This window comes from Micropterus salmoides, unplaced genomic scaffold, assembly GCF_014851395.1.
Source record: "Micropterus salmoides isolate LMB-PRFRI ecotype aquatic unplaced genomic scaffold, ASM1485139v1 Ms_hic_scaffold_14, whole genome shotgun sequence".
NCBI lineage: Eukaryota > Metazoa > Chordata > Actinopteri > Centrarchiformes > Centrarchidae > Micropterus > Micropterus salmoides.
Window position 1 is genome coordinate 4,699,821 of NW_024040485.1, and position 17,724 is coordinate 4,717,544.

Here is a 17,724-nt window from a genome sequence, read left to right on the forward strand (position 1 = left end):
TTTCAGGCTTAGTATGCATTTCAGTTCAGGCCTTATGTCACTTTCAGAGGACTGATCCCACATACAGGACAGATGACGGACAACTAGGTCACGGCGTGGAAGCTTGCTCACTTTCAGGTGAAAGGGTTTGGGGGTTTTTTTGGAGCCAGAAGCGGGAAAACGCAGTTTTTTGGTGGACAGATTGGCTTAGATTAGCTTTGACTACAAACTTAAGAGAGACGCAGGCTTGATTCCCAATCAATCAGATGTTTTCAAGGTTAAGTAATCAATTTAAATAATGCGTTTAGCTGTAACACCAAGTTGGAGAATCATTCCTTGCGATGTGTGGAGGAGTACCTTCTACTTTGTAGCCTAACTGGTTACTTGTATTTGTGCTTTTTATGTTGTGTTAGTTTAGTTAAAAATATCTAATATGGTTAATATAAATGTACTGAGTCAGCTCCAACAAGCATCAGGGAGTCAACAGAAGCAGCAGTACAAGTTTACCACTCTCTGTTTACTCCACTGTTGTATTGCAATATATTTGTTTTGTGACTACTCTTTGTAAAATGAAAAGCTATGAAGTCCTTATTTTAAGCTGTAGTTACCGTGATGCAGAATAGATGTTGTCTCTGATGCGACCCAGAGATATAAAGCCGGCTAGGTAAACAAAATGCTGATTGTCCCCAGCAACAGGCGTTAAGCCACCGACCATAAAGCCGCTGGCTCAGAGAAGCATCACCTTGGCACCAAGCAGCAGAGATGTACATAAAGAGATTGGGAGTATTTACATGGACGCACCGATGCACAGAAATGTACTCAAACTAACACACACACCCATCACGCATATGATGCCGGCCTTCCAGTGTGGGAGAAACCAGTGTTCCTAATCCAGCCTCAGCAGGGTATTAAGTGTACTTTGGGTGTGTGTGTGTGTGTGTGTGTGTGTGACGGGAAGGTTTGCTAGCTTAGATCGATGGTTAGACATCAATGTGGGGAGGGTCCCCTCTCTTTGTCACCACTGTCATGTTTACATCCTCTAAGTGCTAAACATGATCCTCGTTCAACGGTTTGGTCCGCTGTTTTCCATTAGAGGAGTTCAACATTCTTCTTCTCTGGGAATCAACATAGAATTGCCGCCATGTAGTGTCTCATGTTTGGCTTTTGACCTCTTAAAAAGAAGCCGTGAGCTCCACTTGAGCACTCTTCACAAGTTGCATGTGTCTACAGGTAGTGTGGCAGTGTAGTTGTTCAAGCAAAGGGTTAATATTCCTTATCCGATTGTTTTATTTTTGATCCTTTTTAGTATTTATTTATAAGTAACCAGAAAAGGCTGCAACCTCTTGGAAGGGTGATTGATAAATGGCCCCTAGGCTTGGAACGACGGTTGTATCCCAACAGCCAGGGGAATAATGCAGCTGGACGTCAGTGACTTTAGTGTACTATCTTTAAAGCTAGGGTAGGCAGTTTATTTCAAAAGCAGTTTTTGTTACATGTGACGTTCTCTTGACATCCCGTTAGCAATTAATATATTGAATGCTCTGACACAAAAATGTAGCTGACCCTTCTCCAGCGTTGCCTGCCCCATCTGTAATAATGAACGGCTATGTTAACAACATCTGTGTTGATTTAAAAGGTTCCTCAATAAAATGTAAGGCTTTCTCATAGATCATGCACAGACCTGAATGGGTGAAGTATAGCTTCAGTAACTCAGGACAATATGTTTCTTTTACCAAGGACTATTTGGGTGTCTGTACTATGGAGAGGAAACAGTAAATAATGTGTATCATATTTAATAGTTAAGGTGCATAAAGTAAATGGGAACCACACTGCAAAGGTGTTATTACATTAACTATATCCCTGCAAAAACACATAGCTTTAATTTTCTGCTGTCAGTCATTATATAAGACTGCGTGGTCAGTGTCATTTTTTTGTTACATGCTAAAAACCTCCATTATTCTGCAAGCTAAGGCCTGAGGATGACTCATTACTTTAATAACAACCCATAGTGTGCTTAACTTCCATGACAACAATCATTTTGTCAGGGTAGGTCTCTCAAACAAATGGTCCCAACCATTTATTCAGCTTTCCAGGGTATTGTTATTTCAACAGCCAATCGTAATTGCTAAATAGGTTGCACCACTTTGTTTCAGTCTCTTTCTTCCGCCTGACCTCCATCTTGTTGTAATCTGACACAAACCCCGTCACCTGTAACATACCAGGACGTAGCTTTCAAGAGATAGTCCTTGAAAGCTGAACAGACCAGAAAGACGTGCAAGGGTGTTGTTTGACATTGATGCCAACAAAGCTGAATTGAACTGAATAGACAGTTTATAGTGAAATAAATTATAGCACACCTGAACCCTTATGGGATCCACTTCCTAATATACTGACTGCAGGCATGAGGGTAAAAAAAGGGTTAGCATTGACAATTTTTAAATGTTTCAATTAAATGTTTTATGAAATAGTGTTTTTGTTTTTTTTGTTTTTTTGAGCAAAGGATGACTTTGATTCTTCATGCATTGTTTGTTATTACAGTATTACACGGGTGTCATTGGTCGTAGCGTTTGAGACCATCTTTTACTCTTCCTTAAAATAATTATTCAATGTGTCAAAATAAAGCAACTTTCATGTAAAAATGCTACATGTGGCACCTCCAGAAAGTAAACAGAATAAAAACACACCTGTGAGGCCTCGCCCTGTGACCAGCTGTTTTTCAGAAACCCAAAACAAAGAAGCTGAGCAGCGATGGTTTGTATTGGAGACACTTAAACAGGCTGGGATCGATGCTCAGCTTTAATTCCTTAATGGCTGGTTTGACCCCCTGGCCTCGTCTCTTCTCTCCAGCTCAAATTGTTTTTAAATGGCTTCACTTTGTGAAGCTCTTGGCTCCTGTGATTGCATTAGTATCTGGCTGAACGGGGCAAAGGCTTTTGTCGCAGGGTACATTAGTGTTAATTTCATTGTGTGTGTGTGTGTGTGTGTGTATGTTTGTGCGCGTGCATGAATGAGCAAGGCCATATGTGTCTCTCCGTATGTATGTGTGACCAAGTGTATCTTCTTCAGACATTGATTGAAATGTTTTAATGATCCAGGTTGTGAGTCTAGGGGCATTGTGTGTGTGTGTGTGTGTGTGTGTGTGTGTGTGTGTGTGTGTTTCTTTTGTGAGATTGATTTGAACATTCAGCCAGGCTTTCATCAACTTCTGAGGTCACAGTTGGGCTCATAATGATGATGATGATGTTATCTCCAGTCAACGTCAACATCACCTTCCTCATATAACCAGTAATAACCTGCTGTCCACCAAAATAGATGACAACACTTTGAGTTTTAAAATGTCTGACGTTGTGCTTAGTGTTTTTTTTGTTTGTTTAATTCAGTTTCCTACTTAATACCAACTCATTGATGCCTTTTTAGTGTGCAACCTGAAGGTATATTGAATAGTGAGATTAGCCTAGCCTAGTTTTGCTACTTAATATCTAGATGGAAACAATTACTCCAATGATGAATGACTGGTTCAACTAATTAACTGACATGTTGCATATTCATTGGGCTGCTAATTTTCACTGTTAATAAAGAAGTGAGAAAATTATTAAACATACAATTCACTTTCTCTTAACGTGCGACCACTGCAGCAAAGCAGAGTTCGGAGAGTTGGAGGGTGTAAGTAGGCAAGAAGTAGACCGATGTTTGACATTTCTAAGAGTATTTCCAGAATAATATCTATCACATAAGTATTCAAATAAAAATATACTCACTCTTGTACTATCACATCTGTCTTTTGAGTATCAAGTACCCCTCTCACACTTGAAAGTTGAAACCTGAAAACGTTTGCAGTATCTTCCTTCATGCAGATTACCAGCTGTGGCCAGCTTGAATTCATGTATTCCTATAGTGACAAGTGAAATTGTCTTTCATTGGTTAGAACCACTCTTTCCTTGCTCACTCTTCTATTTTATGCAGTGCTCTGAATATTGATTTTTTTACTGACCAGCTCTCAGGCACGAAACTTAAACAGTTACTTCCTCAATAAACAAAACATGCAACCGCACAAAGCCAGTTTTTCTGGACCAATGGAAGAGCCATGAGGCTGCTCCTGATCTCGACAGGGTTGTGAAGTGAAAATGGAAGCAGTATCTTTAGCCATATCTTGGTGACAATATGATTGTGTGGAACATAGTGCGTATATGGATGGGATGGATAGTGGAGAAGTTAAAAAAGCTGTAGGAGTGGATTGAATTTCTCTGTATATGTGCAGAGCTGCTGTCTTCCACACATGGAGCAGTGATCTAATTTTAATCAAATCATTCACTCCCTGTAAACTTGCTAACATGCTCACAGTTACAATGCTAGCATGTTGATGTTTAGCAGGTGTAATGTTCAGCATGTTCCTCATCTCAGTTTAGTGTGCCAGCATGCTGCAATGCACTAATTAGCACAAAACACACATTTGGTCATAAACTGAAACTGCATTGGACAACTTTTAACCTGATGATGGTGCTAAATAAAGTCTGTGAGTTTCAGAGTTATCAAACGTCATCCTCTGGAGATGAATGTCTGTACCAAATATAAATATTGAGGGGTCTATGGCTCAGCAGGTTGAGCAGGTCCTCCACTAATCAGAAGATCAGTGAATGTTAATTTCTGTGTCTGAGCCTATGCCATCAGTGTATGAATGGGTGGATGTGTTGTAGTGTAAAAGCAATTTGAGTGGTGTTTTATACAGACCATTTTACCAAATGAATGTCTTAAATCTCCGGACCAAATTTCCTATGGATCGACACAATAGTGGACACTAGAGGAAAAGTCAGGAATCATTTTGTGGGAGACATGGCTGTACAAATTTAATTTTCATAGCAATACACTGAGACATTTCAATCTGAACCCGAACCCAAAACGTTAACCAGCTTAGGGGTTCAGAGTTGTGACAACACATCATGTAGGAATTATGAATGCAAAATTGCAAAATGTTGTGCCAATCCGTAAATGTTCCTTGAAATAGTTAAAACTCTGACTAGAAGAAAAGTCAAAGGATCACCCCAGCTGTTAGAATTTATCCTCCTTAGACCTTGAATATCTGTACAGAGTTTCATGGCAATCCATCTAATAGTTGTTGAGATATTTTTCTCTGAACCAAGATGGTGGACCAGAGCTCTCATGATGTAATTAGGCCATATTCTCCTCTTTCCTCAGGCCTGATTATTCAGAGCAACAGATGCCCCCTCTTATTTTCTTCCTCCCGTCGCCCCTCATTCACACCCACTTGTCTTATTTTACAACATTTGCACTTGTCGACTTGATGTCTGGATTAATGCACCAGTAAACCCATTCTTCATCCGCTGACTCCTTTTCCTATCCTCTGCTGTGCCTCATTTTAGGCTTGTTTTACATTTCCCTTCTCCTGTCCATTATTTTTCTCTTCCCATCTCACTTCCTCCCTCACCTCCTTTCTTTTTTTCTCTCCCTCTTCTCCCTCCCTCTTGTTTTCTCTCTCCCTGATCCCTCTTTCCTGCCTTACTCTGCTCAGTATCAGCCCCACAGACCGGCTGTTATGTAACAGTCAGGTGATGTGCTGGCCTGTTGAAGGCCCTTAAAGGCCTACCGTCCCGAGAGACACTGCTTCTCCTCTGCTTGTAACTGCTACACTCTGCTTTATAAGTGTGTGCTATTGTGTAAATAAAAATTAGTCACATTCAATAGCACCAAATTCTGTTTCAAGTTGTAATCTTGTTACAATTATCTTATAATCTTTCAGTTTGCTCTTTTGATTTCCTAAACCTCTGTTTAGTAGCCATCATCATGTTCAAGTCATCTGCAATCAACTGTATCTTTAAAAGCTAGCCATAGCTGACTGCCACATATATTGATCTGACTGACAGGACAGATGTCTTAATTAGAGTGGTGCTAGTGTTGATTTCTTGTTGGACTACTGACATTATTGGAATTGATCCCGTTTTACTGTTGAAGCACTTCATGCAATTCACAAGTGTCCGATCCAAAATCAAAGGCCCACATAGTGTTAATGTCACCAGTCAAACACCATAAAAATCATCTGAGAGAGAGAGAAAGGTAAAAGAGAGAGGTAAAACTCTGTCAGAAATGGAAAATAAAATCTTAATTCACAATCCAACAACCATTACAAGAGTATACAATTCTGTGTATAAGCACTTAAATTCAGTGTCAACAACCTAATCACAGCTGTGACCACAAGTACGGAGATCATGAATGTTACATTCACTATTTTAAATTTTTCTCTTTAATAATGGCTAAGAATGAGACTTGTTGCTGACAGCAGGTTCTTAAAAATCCCACAAAAACAGACACAGTACTGATTGGCGTTGATGGTGGGTCAACAAGTTGAGATTAGTCATCAGACTATGGTAGAAGGTCTAGCAGCATGAAGTGACCACGTGGTGTAACTTCCCCTGTCCACCTTCCTATACTTTTTGATCACAAAAATATAGACAATATGGCTTTTAATAGTATAACTTCTATTATCCACTTAATTGCCAGAAAAGTTCATGTAAGAACTGTGTGAATGCCCACATTATTACATATTTCAAACTCAAATAATTATTGACCCCTACTGTATTCCCACTGGGCCTCCCACATATTGCTTGCACATTACAATGGTAGATTGTTTTCGTGAGTCATGAGCACACTCCCTGTTTGATTATGCACCATTCAAACACATTGTGTACAGCTTGAGCACATTAGCTTGCGTCTGTTTATAATACTGTGGTTAATAATGCTGGGAAGCTCACAGAGTAGAGTGAAGGGCAATTTTAGTTCACCTATTCAGTGTCAATTGCGTGGTTTTATTTCCTCGCCATTGGGTTATTTCCACAGTACTCCGTTGTACTTGTGCTGTGGGGAACCTGCTTCTAGATTAAAAGCACTGTCATAATGGTATGAGAGGCAGAGAAAAAGGCAGATTTAGAGACACTGTATGTTCAACAACAAACACCTTAGATGTATTTGAAGTCATAAGCATGAAGTGTAATTTGGAAGCAGAGTTCCTCGGCCTTCTAACGTTGTTTAAATATTATGACAGGCACCTCCGGTAATTGACCTGATTTACAGGTCTACAAACAGTTGCCTTATAATAACTTTAAATGTGGCGTATTATTGTATGTATTATTACATTTAAAAAATATATTATAATATATTATATTTTTATATAATATTTCCGTCTAGAATTCTGATTAATTTAGGTTAGTTCAGGCCAAAATGATCTCCTTTTCACGATCTCTTCCTTTCTCTCTCTAGGTGCTGATATTTGCTGAAGATGAGTAGTGGGGGTGGAAACACCCCGGAGACCCCAAGAGGGGGAGAATCTCTGAAGAGGAAGGACTGTCAATCAGACCTCCTGGGTCCCAGGTGAAGACCTTTATCCTCAGTCCAAAGTCTTAACTCCCCTATAACACCACTAAACCCTCACTGTAACATCAACACATGCCTCCCTGCAATTACCACAATACTTCAATACAGTACTAATACAACAATACCTTAGAATAACCTGGAACAGCAGCACAGTGCAGTATTCAATCAATTATTAATTATCCACATCCTCATTGTAGCCTTATGGGGTTGGGTGTCACGTATTGATTCCAGTTCTTATTGATCCTTGTTTTTTGATTTTTGTCTCACTGTGTGAAAAGACACATAAAGTCAAATATGCTTTTGTATTCACCAGATAAGTAAATTTGTTGTAAATTTAAAAATAAAATAATTTTGCTTTTAGTCAGGCAGTGTGAGGAAAAAGCGCGGGGGAGAGAGACAAAGGGTTGGTGAAATGAGTCGACGCTCTCGCAGGTCGATGAAGGAAAATGCTGCTGCAGCATTTTTACAGACGACAGTTTATATAAGGGCTAACAAGTCATTGTGCTTTCAGTGTCCGAAAGGATGTATGAAGGTTGTAGTGACGACGTACTGCGATGCACTGCACCGAGGTTACAATGAGGATACAGATGTTGTAGCTCAGGTTGTAATTGAGGTTGAAAGGAAGTTGACTTGCTGTTAAAGTGAGGATGTCTGTGTTTCACACCAAAAAAATCACTAGATGAAATTTCTTCATTAACCACTGAATTTGAAATTATGTGAACTATTTAGAGACTCATCTTCTTTTCATCCTGTCTACATTTCATAAATTTTTGGTCTACATTTTGACTCTGTCTTTGTTTCCGTCCCTGTCCTGCAGCCCTAAGAGGAGTACTGAGAGGAGAAACCGGGAGCAGGAGAACAAGTACATAGAGGAGCTGGCCGAGCTGATCTTCGCCAACATCAACGACATGGACGACCTCAACGTCAAGCCGGACAAATGTGCCATCCTCAAAGAGACGGTGAAGCAGATCAGACAGATCAAGGAGCAGGGTGAGGATCCACTTTGGTTCACACTGTGACTAGTTTTGGTGCCATGTACTGTATGTATATATGATGCATCAAAACAAGGGGCCCAATGAGTAGTGATGGTCAAATCCACTGGTGTATAGAGTTCTTCAGTTTACAGTTTATACTTAAGCAACCTAATTCAAACTGTGAGTCAGGTGCCTTTTGTCCACACATTTTGAGGAGACTGTATGAATTCAGTTGAATTATTTCATCAAGAATCCACAAGAACTTTTTACATTATTTCAACCAACTACAGAAAATAACCCCGAAATGTAAAGGTGAGCTGAGTAGAACAGAATGAAGTCTGAACTCATGTTCATGTTAGGCTTTTCTGTATTTTCTTAGCTCAGCACCAGAGAAGAAGAGAGCAGACATCATGCTTACCTGAAGTTACTTTTTTAGTGTTCTCTAACCTGCCTATGTTACATGAAAACATATGGAATGATGCTGCAGGCACAGACAATACGGCTGTTTTAAAAATCTGTTTGAAGTGAGCAGAGATGGGTTGTAAAAAGTTCATCTTCTAAGGAAAGAAGCAAGTACCAAACAGGTTTTTTCCCGTTTAATGGTGAAAGAGAGTCTTCATTCATGATCTCACAAACATAGAAGAAGTGCTGGAGGAGAATGTGCCTGTTGACTTAAATAATCTTATGTCTTTATCAAGACAAACGCTGGAATCAGATTAAATAAATTAAATTAACAAATTAAATAATATAGAAATGACGTTTTCCCACCTTCTGACAACTAAAGCGGATGTCAACAGACTGAAATGTAAAGAGGAAATGTATGTGAGTGTAAGCCCAGACTTTGTAATGATAGTGGGTGTGACGATGTCGAAACAGACAGAGGCAGAGCTGTTATGTAACACTGAGCAACATGATGAAGTCTGTAAAGGAAAGCAGGCAGATCTGCCCTCTCAACCTCCCTGTCTCCTGCTATTCTTCCCATTTCTCTCCTTTTTCTTTCACCTTCCTTTTTTTTCACCTTCCCTCCCTCCTCCTCCTCCCTGTCTTTTTCTTCTTTCCACTTTACGCTTTTCCTGTCTATCTTCCATCCTTCCTTAACTGTCTTTGTCCTTTCCTTTCCTCTCATCCCCTCTGTCTCTTTCTTCTCCTCTTTTCTCTTTCCTTTTTCCTATCTGTCTTTCGCTCTTCCTACCTTTATCCTTTTGTTTCATTTCTTTTTTGCTGTCTTTCCCTTTCCTCTTTCTTCTTTTACTTTCTTTGCCTTTCTTTCCTCTCCTCCTGTACCCTTTTAAATATATCCTCTTTCCCTTTTCATATTCATCTTCCATCTTCTTTAACCACTTCTGTCCTTTCCTTTTTTCTTTCATCTCCTCTTCTCCTCGTGTCTATTTTCTCTCCTCTTTCCTCTTTTCCTATCTATCCCTCTTGAACAATGTCAGCTCTTTCCGTTCTTTCCTTTATTTCCTTCCCCCCTCTCTATCTCCTCTCTCCTTCTGTCCCTTCTTCCCTCTCTCCATCACTCTATTCCTCCCTCTCTCCACCTCTATTTGTTCCTGCGGTCAGCCTGGTCGGTGTCCACATGTTATTGCGCTGTTTGTGTCTGAAAACAACAGCTGAATAAGCACACTCACACACACACACACATACATATACACACATAGATAATACACAAGTCACACAGCTGTCTGGCCGACTTCAGAAACCCACTCTTGTCCAGCAACTTTAGTATTTAACTACAGAGGTGGATTTGACACAACAGTTAGTGATATCAAACAAAAGTTATACACAAGTAACGTAAGAATCAAAGAAGTCCATAAAATCAAAGCAGCAGAAACGTGTAGATCATTACATCTTAATAAATAGAAGATGAAAAGAACCTGTGGCTTTGTTTTTGTGCAGCAAAAAGTCACCTGGTCGGAAAATGAAATCTAAACGTGAGAAGACAAACACACGCACACATAGACAAAAGCAAATGGCATCTTGCCTCTTTGTGCGTGTGAGTGTCTCTCTGTGTGTCACATGACTTTAAGTAGCAGGGTGTGTGTTTGGCCCACAAGTCCCATTTAATTGCAGCGTCACATTATAGATGGAAGATGAGTGTGTATGTGTGCTTCTATATCTGTCCGCTCAGCAGTTGTCCCTATGCTCAGAGTGTTTGCTGGTGAAAAAACAGTAGCATTGAATAATAAATGGGGTGTGTAGATACTGTGTATGTGTGTGTGCGTGCATGTGGAAACTGTTGACTATTTATTCAATCAGGTTTCTGGTGAGCGACTAATTGAGCTAACTTGTTCTGAAGTTGTTGCCGCTGTGAACATACACAGCTGCCACAGAAAGAAAACTGTAGTTATTGCAAGGCTAGTTAAGATTTATCACACACATTTTTCAGGCTGATTTCTTTAAAGTACAATATGTAAGATAAAAATTTTAACTTTCAAAACTCAAGTTTTCTAGTCTCTTTCACCGAACTAATTGACTTGGTACTCTCATCATAAAACACACTTCATTCTAACTCGACAGAAACTAAATCAAACTCACTAAAACTGTTGTGGATAGTTAGTGGACCAACAATCTTTAGCTCTGGTTTGGTGGAAATGAACCCTTAATACAGGAGTTAGATGTGAAAATATTCTGGCTTTACACTCCATCGCTGCCTCTCTGATGCCCAACCTCCCTCTCACTCCTCTCCTGCGTGATCCCTCTCCTGTCCCCTCATGAACCCGCCATGTTTTCGTTGTCCCCGGAGTCAGAGTCCTGGTCGGAGCTGCTGTAAATCACCTCGATACTGTATTCCCTGTGGCCTCCATCAGTCTCGGAGGCTGGCTGCTGAGCCCAGTTCTGTTGCCCACCCACCCAGCTCCGGTTCAGCTCTGGTTCTGGTGTCCATTCCGGACTCAGTCAGCTAATAGGACTGCTATATAATAGTTAGCTACATGGTGATTTAGGTTTTAAACCTGAACACACAGATGGATCATGTGTAATACAGTGTGTCAGATTCACTGATTTAAAAAAAACAAAACAAAAAAAAAACAAACAAAGCATACTGTGACTTTAATACCCTCCAAACTACACGATGGCCACTCAAGGCTCTACAGTGACAGGGTTTAAGGCTGATGAACTGTACAGTTCTGGTCCCACAACAGGAATGTCAGCTATGTGGCCTAATGGGGCCATGGGAGGCTCAACAGTCCACTGGTACAGCCAGGGAAGACAGTGGAGATTGGCCTCTAATATGACTATACATGTGTGTAATGTACCGCACATTAGCGTAGTGATACCTGCTCTCCATGACTTTCCAGCCACTCAAACCAGCATGCTTGACAGTGCATCACTGTGGTGGAGGACTTGGGTTATAGTTTACACCAGCAGAAGGTATAAGTTAGGATATGCAAGGGATTAGCCAAATAATGTAATCAGTGAAAGGTCCTCACGTACAGGGAAAAACCCAAAGTGTTTTAGTGTGTTTGCACAAAAAGAATATTGTCAGTGTTTTCTGGGAAAAGAAAATACCAGCTAAGGCGATCTAAAGAAAAAGCTTTATTCTGATGAAATATTTTGTTCAAGAATGCAAACGCACTGTGTGGGGAAACAAGCAGTCACTTACTTAATTTGATACCAGCCGTCCTTTAGATGTTGTGCCTTTTTACATGCCATTTCACCACATCAACAGTGAGTCATGCATTCACTCAGTTCCTTATATACATAATACACCGTGATGTTTTGTCTTTTACTTTATTTTTTAGTTAGTTTCTAGTTATTTCTCTTCGTACAAAGAATTTTAGTTTAAAGATCTCTGAAACCTGAGATACCTCAACTGTGTTAACCCCCTCTTTTCATGTTTCTCGTTGTCTTTTACAGAAAAAGCTCCAGTGCTTGATGCTGAGGAGGTGCAGAAGGCTGACATCTCCTCCACAGGACAGGGTGTCATTGATAAAGACACCCTTGGGCCCATGATGCTGGAGGTATAGTTCAGCCAAACTTCAGTCCACCACCATTATCATGCTCTTAGAAAAGAGTTTAAAGGTCAAAGGAGTTTAAAGGTTAAAGCGATAGTGACACACAACAGAACAAGAATGACTATGTGTGTTTATAACTATTGACAACAGTGGCATTTAACTGACTTTCTAAATAGACACAAGAGAGGGAAACAAGTGAACACTTTGAATTGAATTAGATAATCTTATGTTTCAAAATGAGACAGTACACCATCATTTTCTGTAATGTGAGAATGATTGTGGGAGCTCTTGTTTTGCTCCATATGCCGCCATCATAGCAGTGCAATTGTGGGTGCAAACATTGAAAAGATAATCTGCCTTCAGCAAGGCAGCAGGTTTTTCATGTAGGAAACACGTTTAGAGCTGGTGGAGTGTCTTTCTTTTAAATGGCATTGCACAGAGATAAGAGTTCCTCTGGCTAACGGCAGTGCTGTCATCAAGCCTGCTCAAGTGTGTGTGTGTGTGTGTGTGTGTGTGTGTGTGTGTGGTGACGTATAACATGGGACCCAATGAGGTATAAATACCTTCCTGAAAAGCCAGATTAGAAAAGGAGGGGAGGAGCTTGACCACACACGCGCGGCCTATATATAGCTTCACCAGCCGCAACAGAGGTGTCATTCTAGCCAAGACCTTTTCTATTCTATTCTATTCCGCCGTTAGGATGATAAGCAGGCAGACATACAGTAGAAGGCTTGTGTAGAGGTGGCAGGTTAAAGGACAAATCACTGTACATATAGGTGAAAAATGCTGAGGTGACAGGAATGAAAGAAATAAACACACACAGTGCTAGAGAGGCCACTGTAGACTTGCTGTTGTACCTTGAATTGTAACTGCACAGTTACTGGCTGGTATTTTTTTGTGTCATAATTAAGGAGTTTTGTTTTATCTACACGCATTTACTCCCGCATGAAAACAGGGTTCCTGCAGTGTACAGTAAACAAGGTCCTCTGGTGGCATGCACTTCAGGTTAAGCTTCTGGTAACAAGTGATACCAAAAATCAAAGCATCATGATGATCAAGTGCCAAATTTACTTATAGAAAATTACAATACATGGTTAAACCTGATATTTTGCTTTGCATTTGTAGCAGGTTGTCAAACCCTTAGTGTAGCAGCAACAACTCAAGATTTATATTCGCTTATATTAACTGAGTCTAATCAGCGTTGGGGGGGGAAAGTTCACCTGGACTTTAATTAACATCCAGTCTTCCCTCTTTATCCTTCTTACCTTCTTCTGTCTTTTTCTTTTTTTCTTTCCCTCCTGCTGGCCTTTAACATTTGCTTCTTCCTCTAATCTCACTCTGTCTTGTCTTCTTCCTCCTTTCCTTCTCTCTTGTGTGCTGCTGTGTGTGTGTGTGTGTGTGTGTGTGTGTCTTCTCTTCTTACTTTTCTCTCTCCCCAAACTTCCCCAATTTCCTTTCTTTTATTCCGTTTCCTCTCCCTTTTTCCTCACCCCTCAGGCCCTGGACGGCTTCTTTTTCGTGGTCAACATGGAGGGCAACATAGTGTTTGTCTCGGAGAACGTCAGCCAGTACTTGCATTACCAGCAGGAGGAGCTGATGAGCACTAGTGTCTACAGCGTGCTGCATGTCGGAGATCACGCCGAGTTCGTCAAGAACCTCCTGCCCAAAAGCCTGGGTAAGAACCACAGGAGGTTTACTGGAACATAGTCTGATGGAGGAGCCATTTCAGATGTTTCCTAGCCACCATATTGCCGGTCCTTTGCTGTTGGTGGCAGTGAATGAGATTTTTTTCTTTATTTCTGAACTTTCTCTGCCATCATGACAGAACCAGATAACTTTTTTTTTCCTGATAGTTAGGTAGCACTAAAAAGAATGGGGAATATTCTCCTTAGCTAGATGATCAAGATCAAACAGGCTTGATTAATGCCTGTGTTTAGTTTCCGCATCTAATCATCATCATCTACTCATGTTACGTGTCTAGTAGTAGGTAGGAACTGCTCATTTCTCTATGCACATTGCTGTGAAACTATTGTTGTCTTTAGCCCTAGTCTCAAGTTTTAGCTTGAGATGAGCCACCTCAATTAACCTGAACAAAGTCTTAGCAAACCGTCAAACAAGTAAGTTTATGTAGCAGAGCAAATAATGTAAATATTATGCTGATCTTGCATTGACAGACGTCTGTCTCCACACGCTCACAGAGGCCTGGAGAATTGGGTGAAAATTTGGGCACAAGATCAGTTTGAAAGAACATTTGGTTAAAGGGATTCTACAAGCCCATTATCATGGTACAGAGAACCCAACCAGTGTTGCCATTTCCAGAGGAGGGCACTTAACAAACACAGCTAACTAAATAGAAGTATTTTCCAATTTTCCAGACCTTGATGAAAAACGTTTAGCTAGTGATATACTTTACTTGGGGTTCTCAGTAAAAAGCCACATAAACACAAAATATCAGACCACTTTAGGTTAATCTACTGTTATCAGCTGGTTTTGCGGTATGGGATGTGGTAGTTTGGTGTTGCGGTGCGTATGTTGACATGTTGGGTGCCACATGTGATCCCCAGCTTTTTATTTAACGTGCTTATGTTGAAAAGTTTCTAATGTCTCCTCTTTGTTTTTGTGTCTCTCTGTATCTTCCAGTCAATCATCGCAGCAGTGATTCGTCGAACAGGAACAGCCATACCTTCAACTGTCGTATGTTGGTCAATCCTCATGCCGACGGTGAAGCCCGGCCGGCGTCTGACCAGCAGGACCTGTCGCAGCAGAAGTACGAAACCATGCAGTGTTTTGCTGTTTCCGAACCCAAGTCTATCAAGGAAGAGGGGGAAGGTATTGTCTCCACGTTACACTCTGATATGCATTGTTCACTTTGTCTGTCTTGCCTTTACTGTTTTACTCCATCCTTGTTGTTTCTCTTTCTTTTTTTGATGTATTTCTTAATGGATTTTTTAAATTCTTTTTAGTTCCTACATCTCTCTCTTGGTCTTTTATGTGGATTTCAATTATTCATTTTGTCTGATTCAGCCTCTTCATTTCTATTTCATCTTTTTTTGTTGCTTCCCTTTTTGCACTCCTTGTTTGAATCTCTCGTTGTGTCTTGATTTGTTTACTCTTGTTATTTCTGTTTCTCAATTTGTTCCTTTGTCTTCTTAATTTTGCCCTTCACCTCTACATGTTCTTTCTCACTGTTATTTTTTTCCTATCTCTGTCTTGACTTTCTGTCATTTCCCCATCACTCTTTCCATCCCCACTTTTGTCTCTTGAGTCCTGTCCTCCTTTCATCACCACTCCTCCTTTTTTTTTTTTTTCCTCCCGTCCACCAGGAGAGGCTAATTAGTGTGTGGCACTTTGTCATCTTCCCATTTTATCTAATCACACACATACACAGGGGAAAAGAATCTGTCTGGCACTCTAATTTTAGATGTCTGACAACCAGATATTGTGCCAGTCTCTCCCGTGACAGGAGGAGCGTGTCTAGTAGGCAGAGTGATAGCTGCAGGTTGAGACTGACGTTAAAACACAGGCTTAGTCTGAGCTTGGGATGTCATGACTTCAGTGTTGAGGCCTAGGTTGGTGTTCATGCTGAGTTTGATTCCAATGCTACAGTATGGCTAACATATGGTTGAGAATGAGAATGAGAATGAAGTTTAGGTCAAGGTTGAGGTGGGAGTGGGGTTTATGACCTATGCTGGAGCCAGCCACCTGGGGGCTATCAAGATGTTTTGGCTTCACTTTTGTGGATCTGTCATGTCATCCATCTTTATATACAGTCAATGGTCTGAGTTTGGGGAATCAGCTCTTTTGTGATTTACTTCAGGTGAACTCTTTAAAGCGCACATTATCTATGTGGAGGTATGGTCAGGAGGAGAGAAACCTACAAACACACATACAGAATGGTAGCCAAAGAAAAAAGGAAGTCCCAACTGAAACGGAGCCGGTGGTGTAATAGCCCCACCCTGCCCTTAGTCGTATATATACATGATCAGCCAGATGATGCTGTTATATATAATAGAAAATATCATAGTATAGTTTTTTTTCTCTCTTGCCTCCACATACCCACCAGTAAACCTAACCCCACGTTCAGTTCAATTTTTGTGAAGGATTATTTTAACCCATGCTTTTCCAAACACGCAGATTTCCAGTCATGTCTCATCTGTGTGGCTAGAAGAGTCCCCGTCAAAGAGAGACCCGCGATGCCCACGTACGAGAGCTTCACCACTCGACAGGACCTCCAAGGTAGGACTGATGGGGTCAGTCATCACAGCTCATGTGATGGGTAGATCAGTGTAGTGTTGTACCAATATATATACTCATTTTCTCCACAACCCATTCAAGTATGTTGTAGGTAGGTTATTTGAAAACATTACCATTTTAAAATCAGTGTTTTATTATGAGGTCAGGAATGAGTTTGAATAAGCGTGTGCCGACCTGGTAGAGTTGTCATTGCTTTGCTCAAAGACGCTCCAGCAGGGTGGATGCTTGCTGACATAAGGGCAGAAACTCTGGTTAAGTGGCTGCTACACTACAAAGTAATTACTCTACTGCTCCTGAACAGGCAAACAACAGTAAGTAATATGTTAACATCTGCTCTTCTACCTGTCCAGGTAAAATCACTTCCCTGGACACCAGTCTGCTCCGTGCGTCCATGAAGCCGGGCTGGGAGGACCTGGTCCGGCGTTGCATTCAGAGGTTTCACTTGCAGAATGACGGGGAGATATCCTTCGCCAAGAAACACCAGCAAGAAGGTGAGTAAGACAACTCCGAGCTCACCCTGCAGTCTTCTACTGATTAACTAACCATAATGGAGGCATTTGCAGCCTAAACATGCTAATTTTAATACTCAACTCTTTTCATTCCTTTGGATCTTGTTGATTCTTTCAATTCTTTAGGTTCATTGTGGACTTTGGGGTCCATGTCTTGCTCAGCGGCTGTCAGTCATGTGTTATGACGTTGATGGGATTTGTTTTTATTTTTTATAATATGTTGAATTTTTATCTGTGTTTGTCTCTTTGCAGTGTTGAGGAACGGCCAAGCGCTCAGCCCTCTGTACAGATTCTCCCTGGCAGACGGCACCATTGTCTCCGCTCACACCAAGAGCAAGCTGGTCCGATCTACAGCCACCAACGAACCCCAGCTCTACATGTCCCTGCATATCCTGCAGAGGTATGGGCCACTCCTTCTCTACCTCTGTCGCAACTGCGAAGTGTCTGTCTCGTTAAAACATTGTATATTTAATCTTTAGGAGCTGGCATGGATCAGTGTAATCCTTAATCCTTATATTGTCAGAGATTCCACCTTTAAAATGTTGCATCAGAGTTTTTCCTTGTTTTCTAACCTGCTGGTCTCAAACCTTTTTTATGAGACCCTTCCTGGACAAGAGATTTGTTTGAACTGAGTCTTTTATTTAACACATTTAAGTTTGAGTGTATGTT

The 17,724-nt window shown here is 40.8% G+C and overlaps 1 protein-coding gene across 1 annotated transcript in view; it reads left to right on the forward strand.

The window, feature by feature from the left end:
- Window positions 1–17,724, forward strand: part of LOC119901702 (nuclear receptor coactivator 2-like) — a 39,033-nt gene that overhangs the window by 3,924 nt on the left and 17,385 nt on the right. Inside the window, 8 exon segments of the mRNA XM_038717288.1 lie at window positions 7,249–7,359; window positions 8,180–8,352; window positions 12,195–12,298; window positions 13,790–13,967; window positions 14,933–15,121; window positions 16,427–16,528; window positions 16,897–17,037; window positions 17,308–17,455. Coding sequence (XP_038573216.1) covers window positions 7,268–7,359; window positions 8,180–8,352; window positions 12,195–12,298; window positions 13,790–13,967; window positions 14,933–15,121; window positions 16,427–16,528; window positions 16,897–17,037; window positions 17,308–17,455 — 1,127 coding nt within the window. The 5' untranslated portion in view covers window positions 7,249–7,267.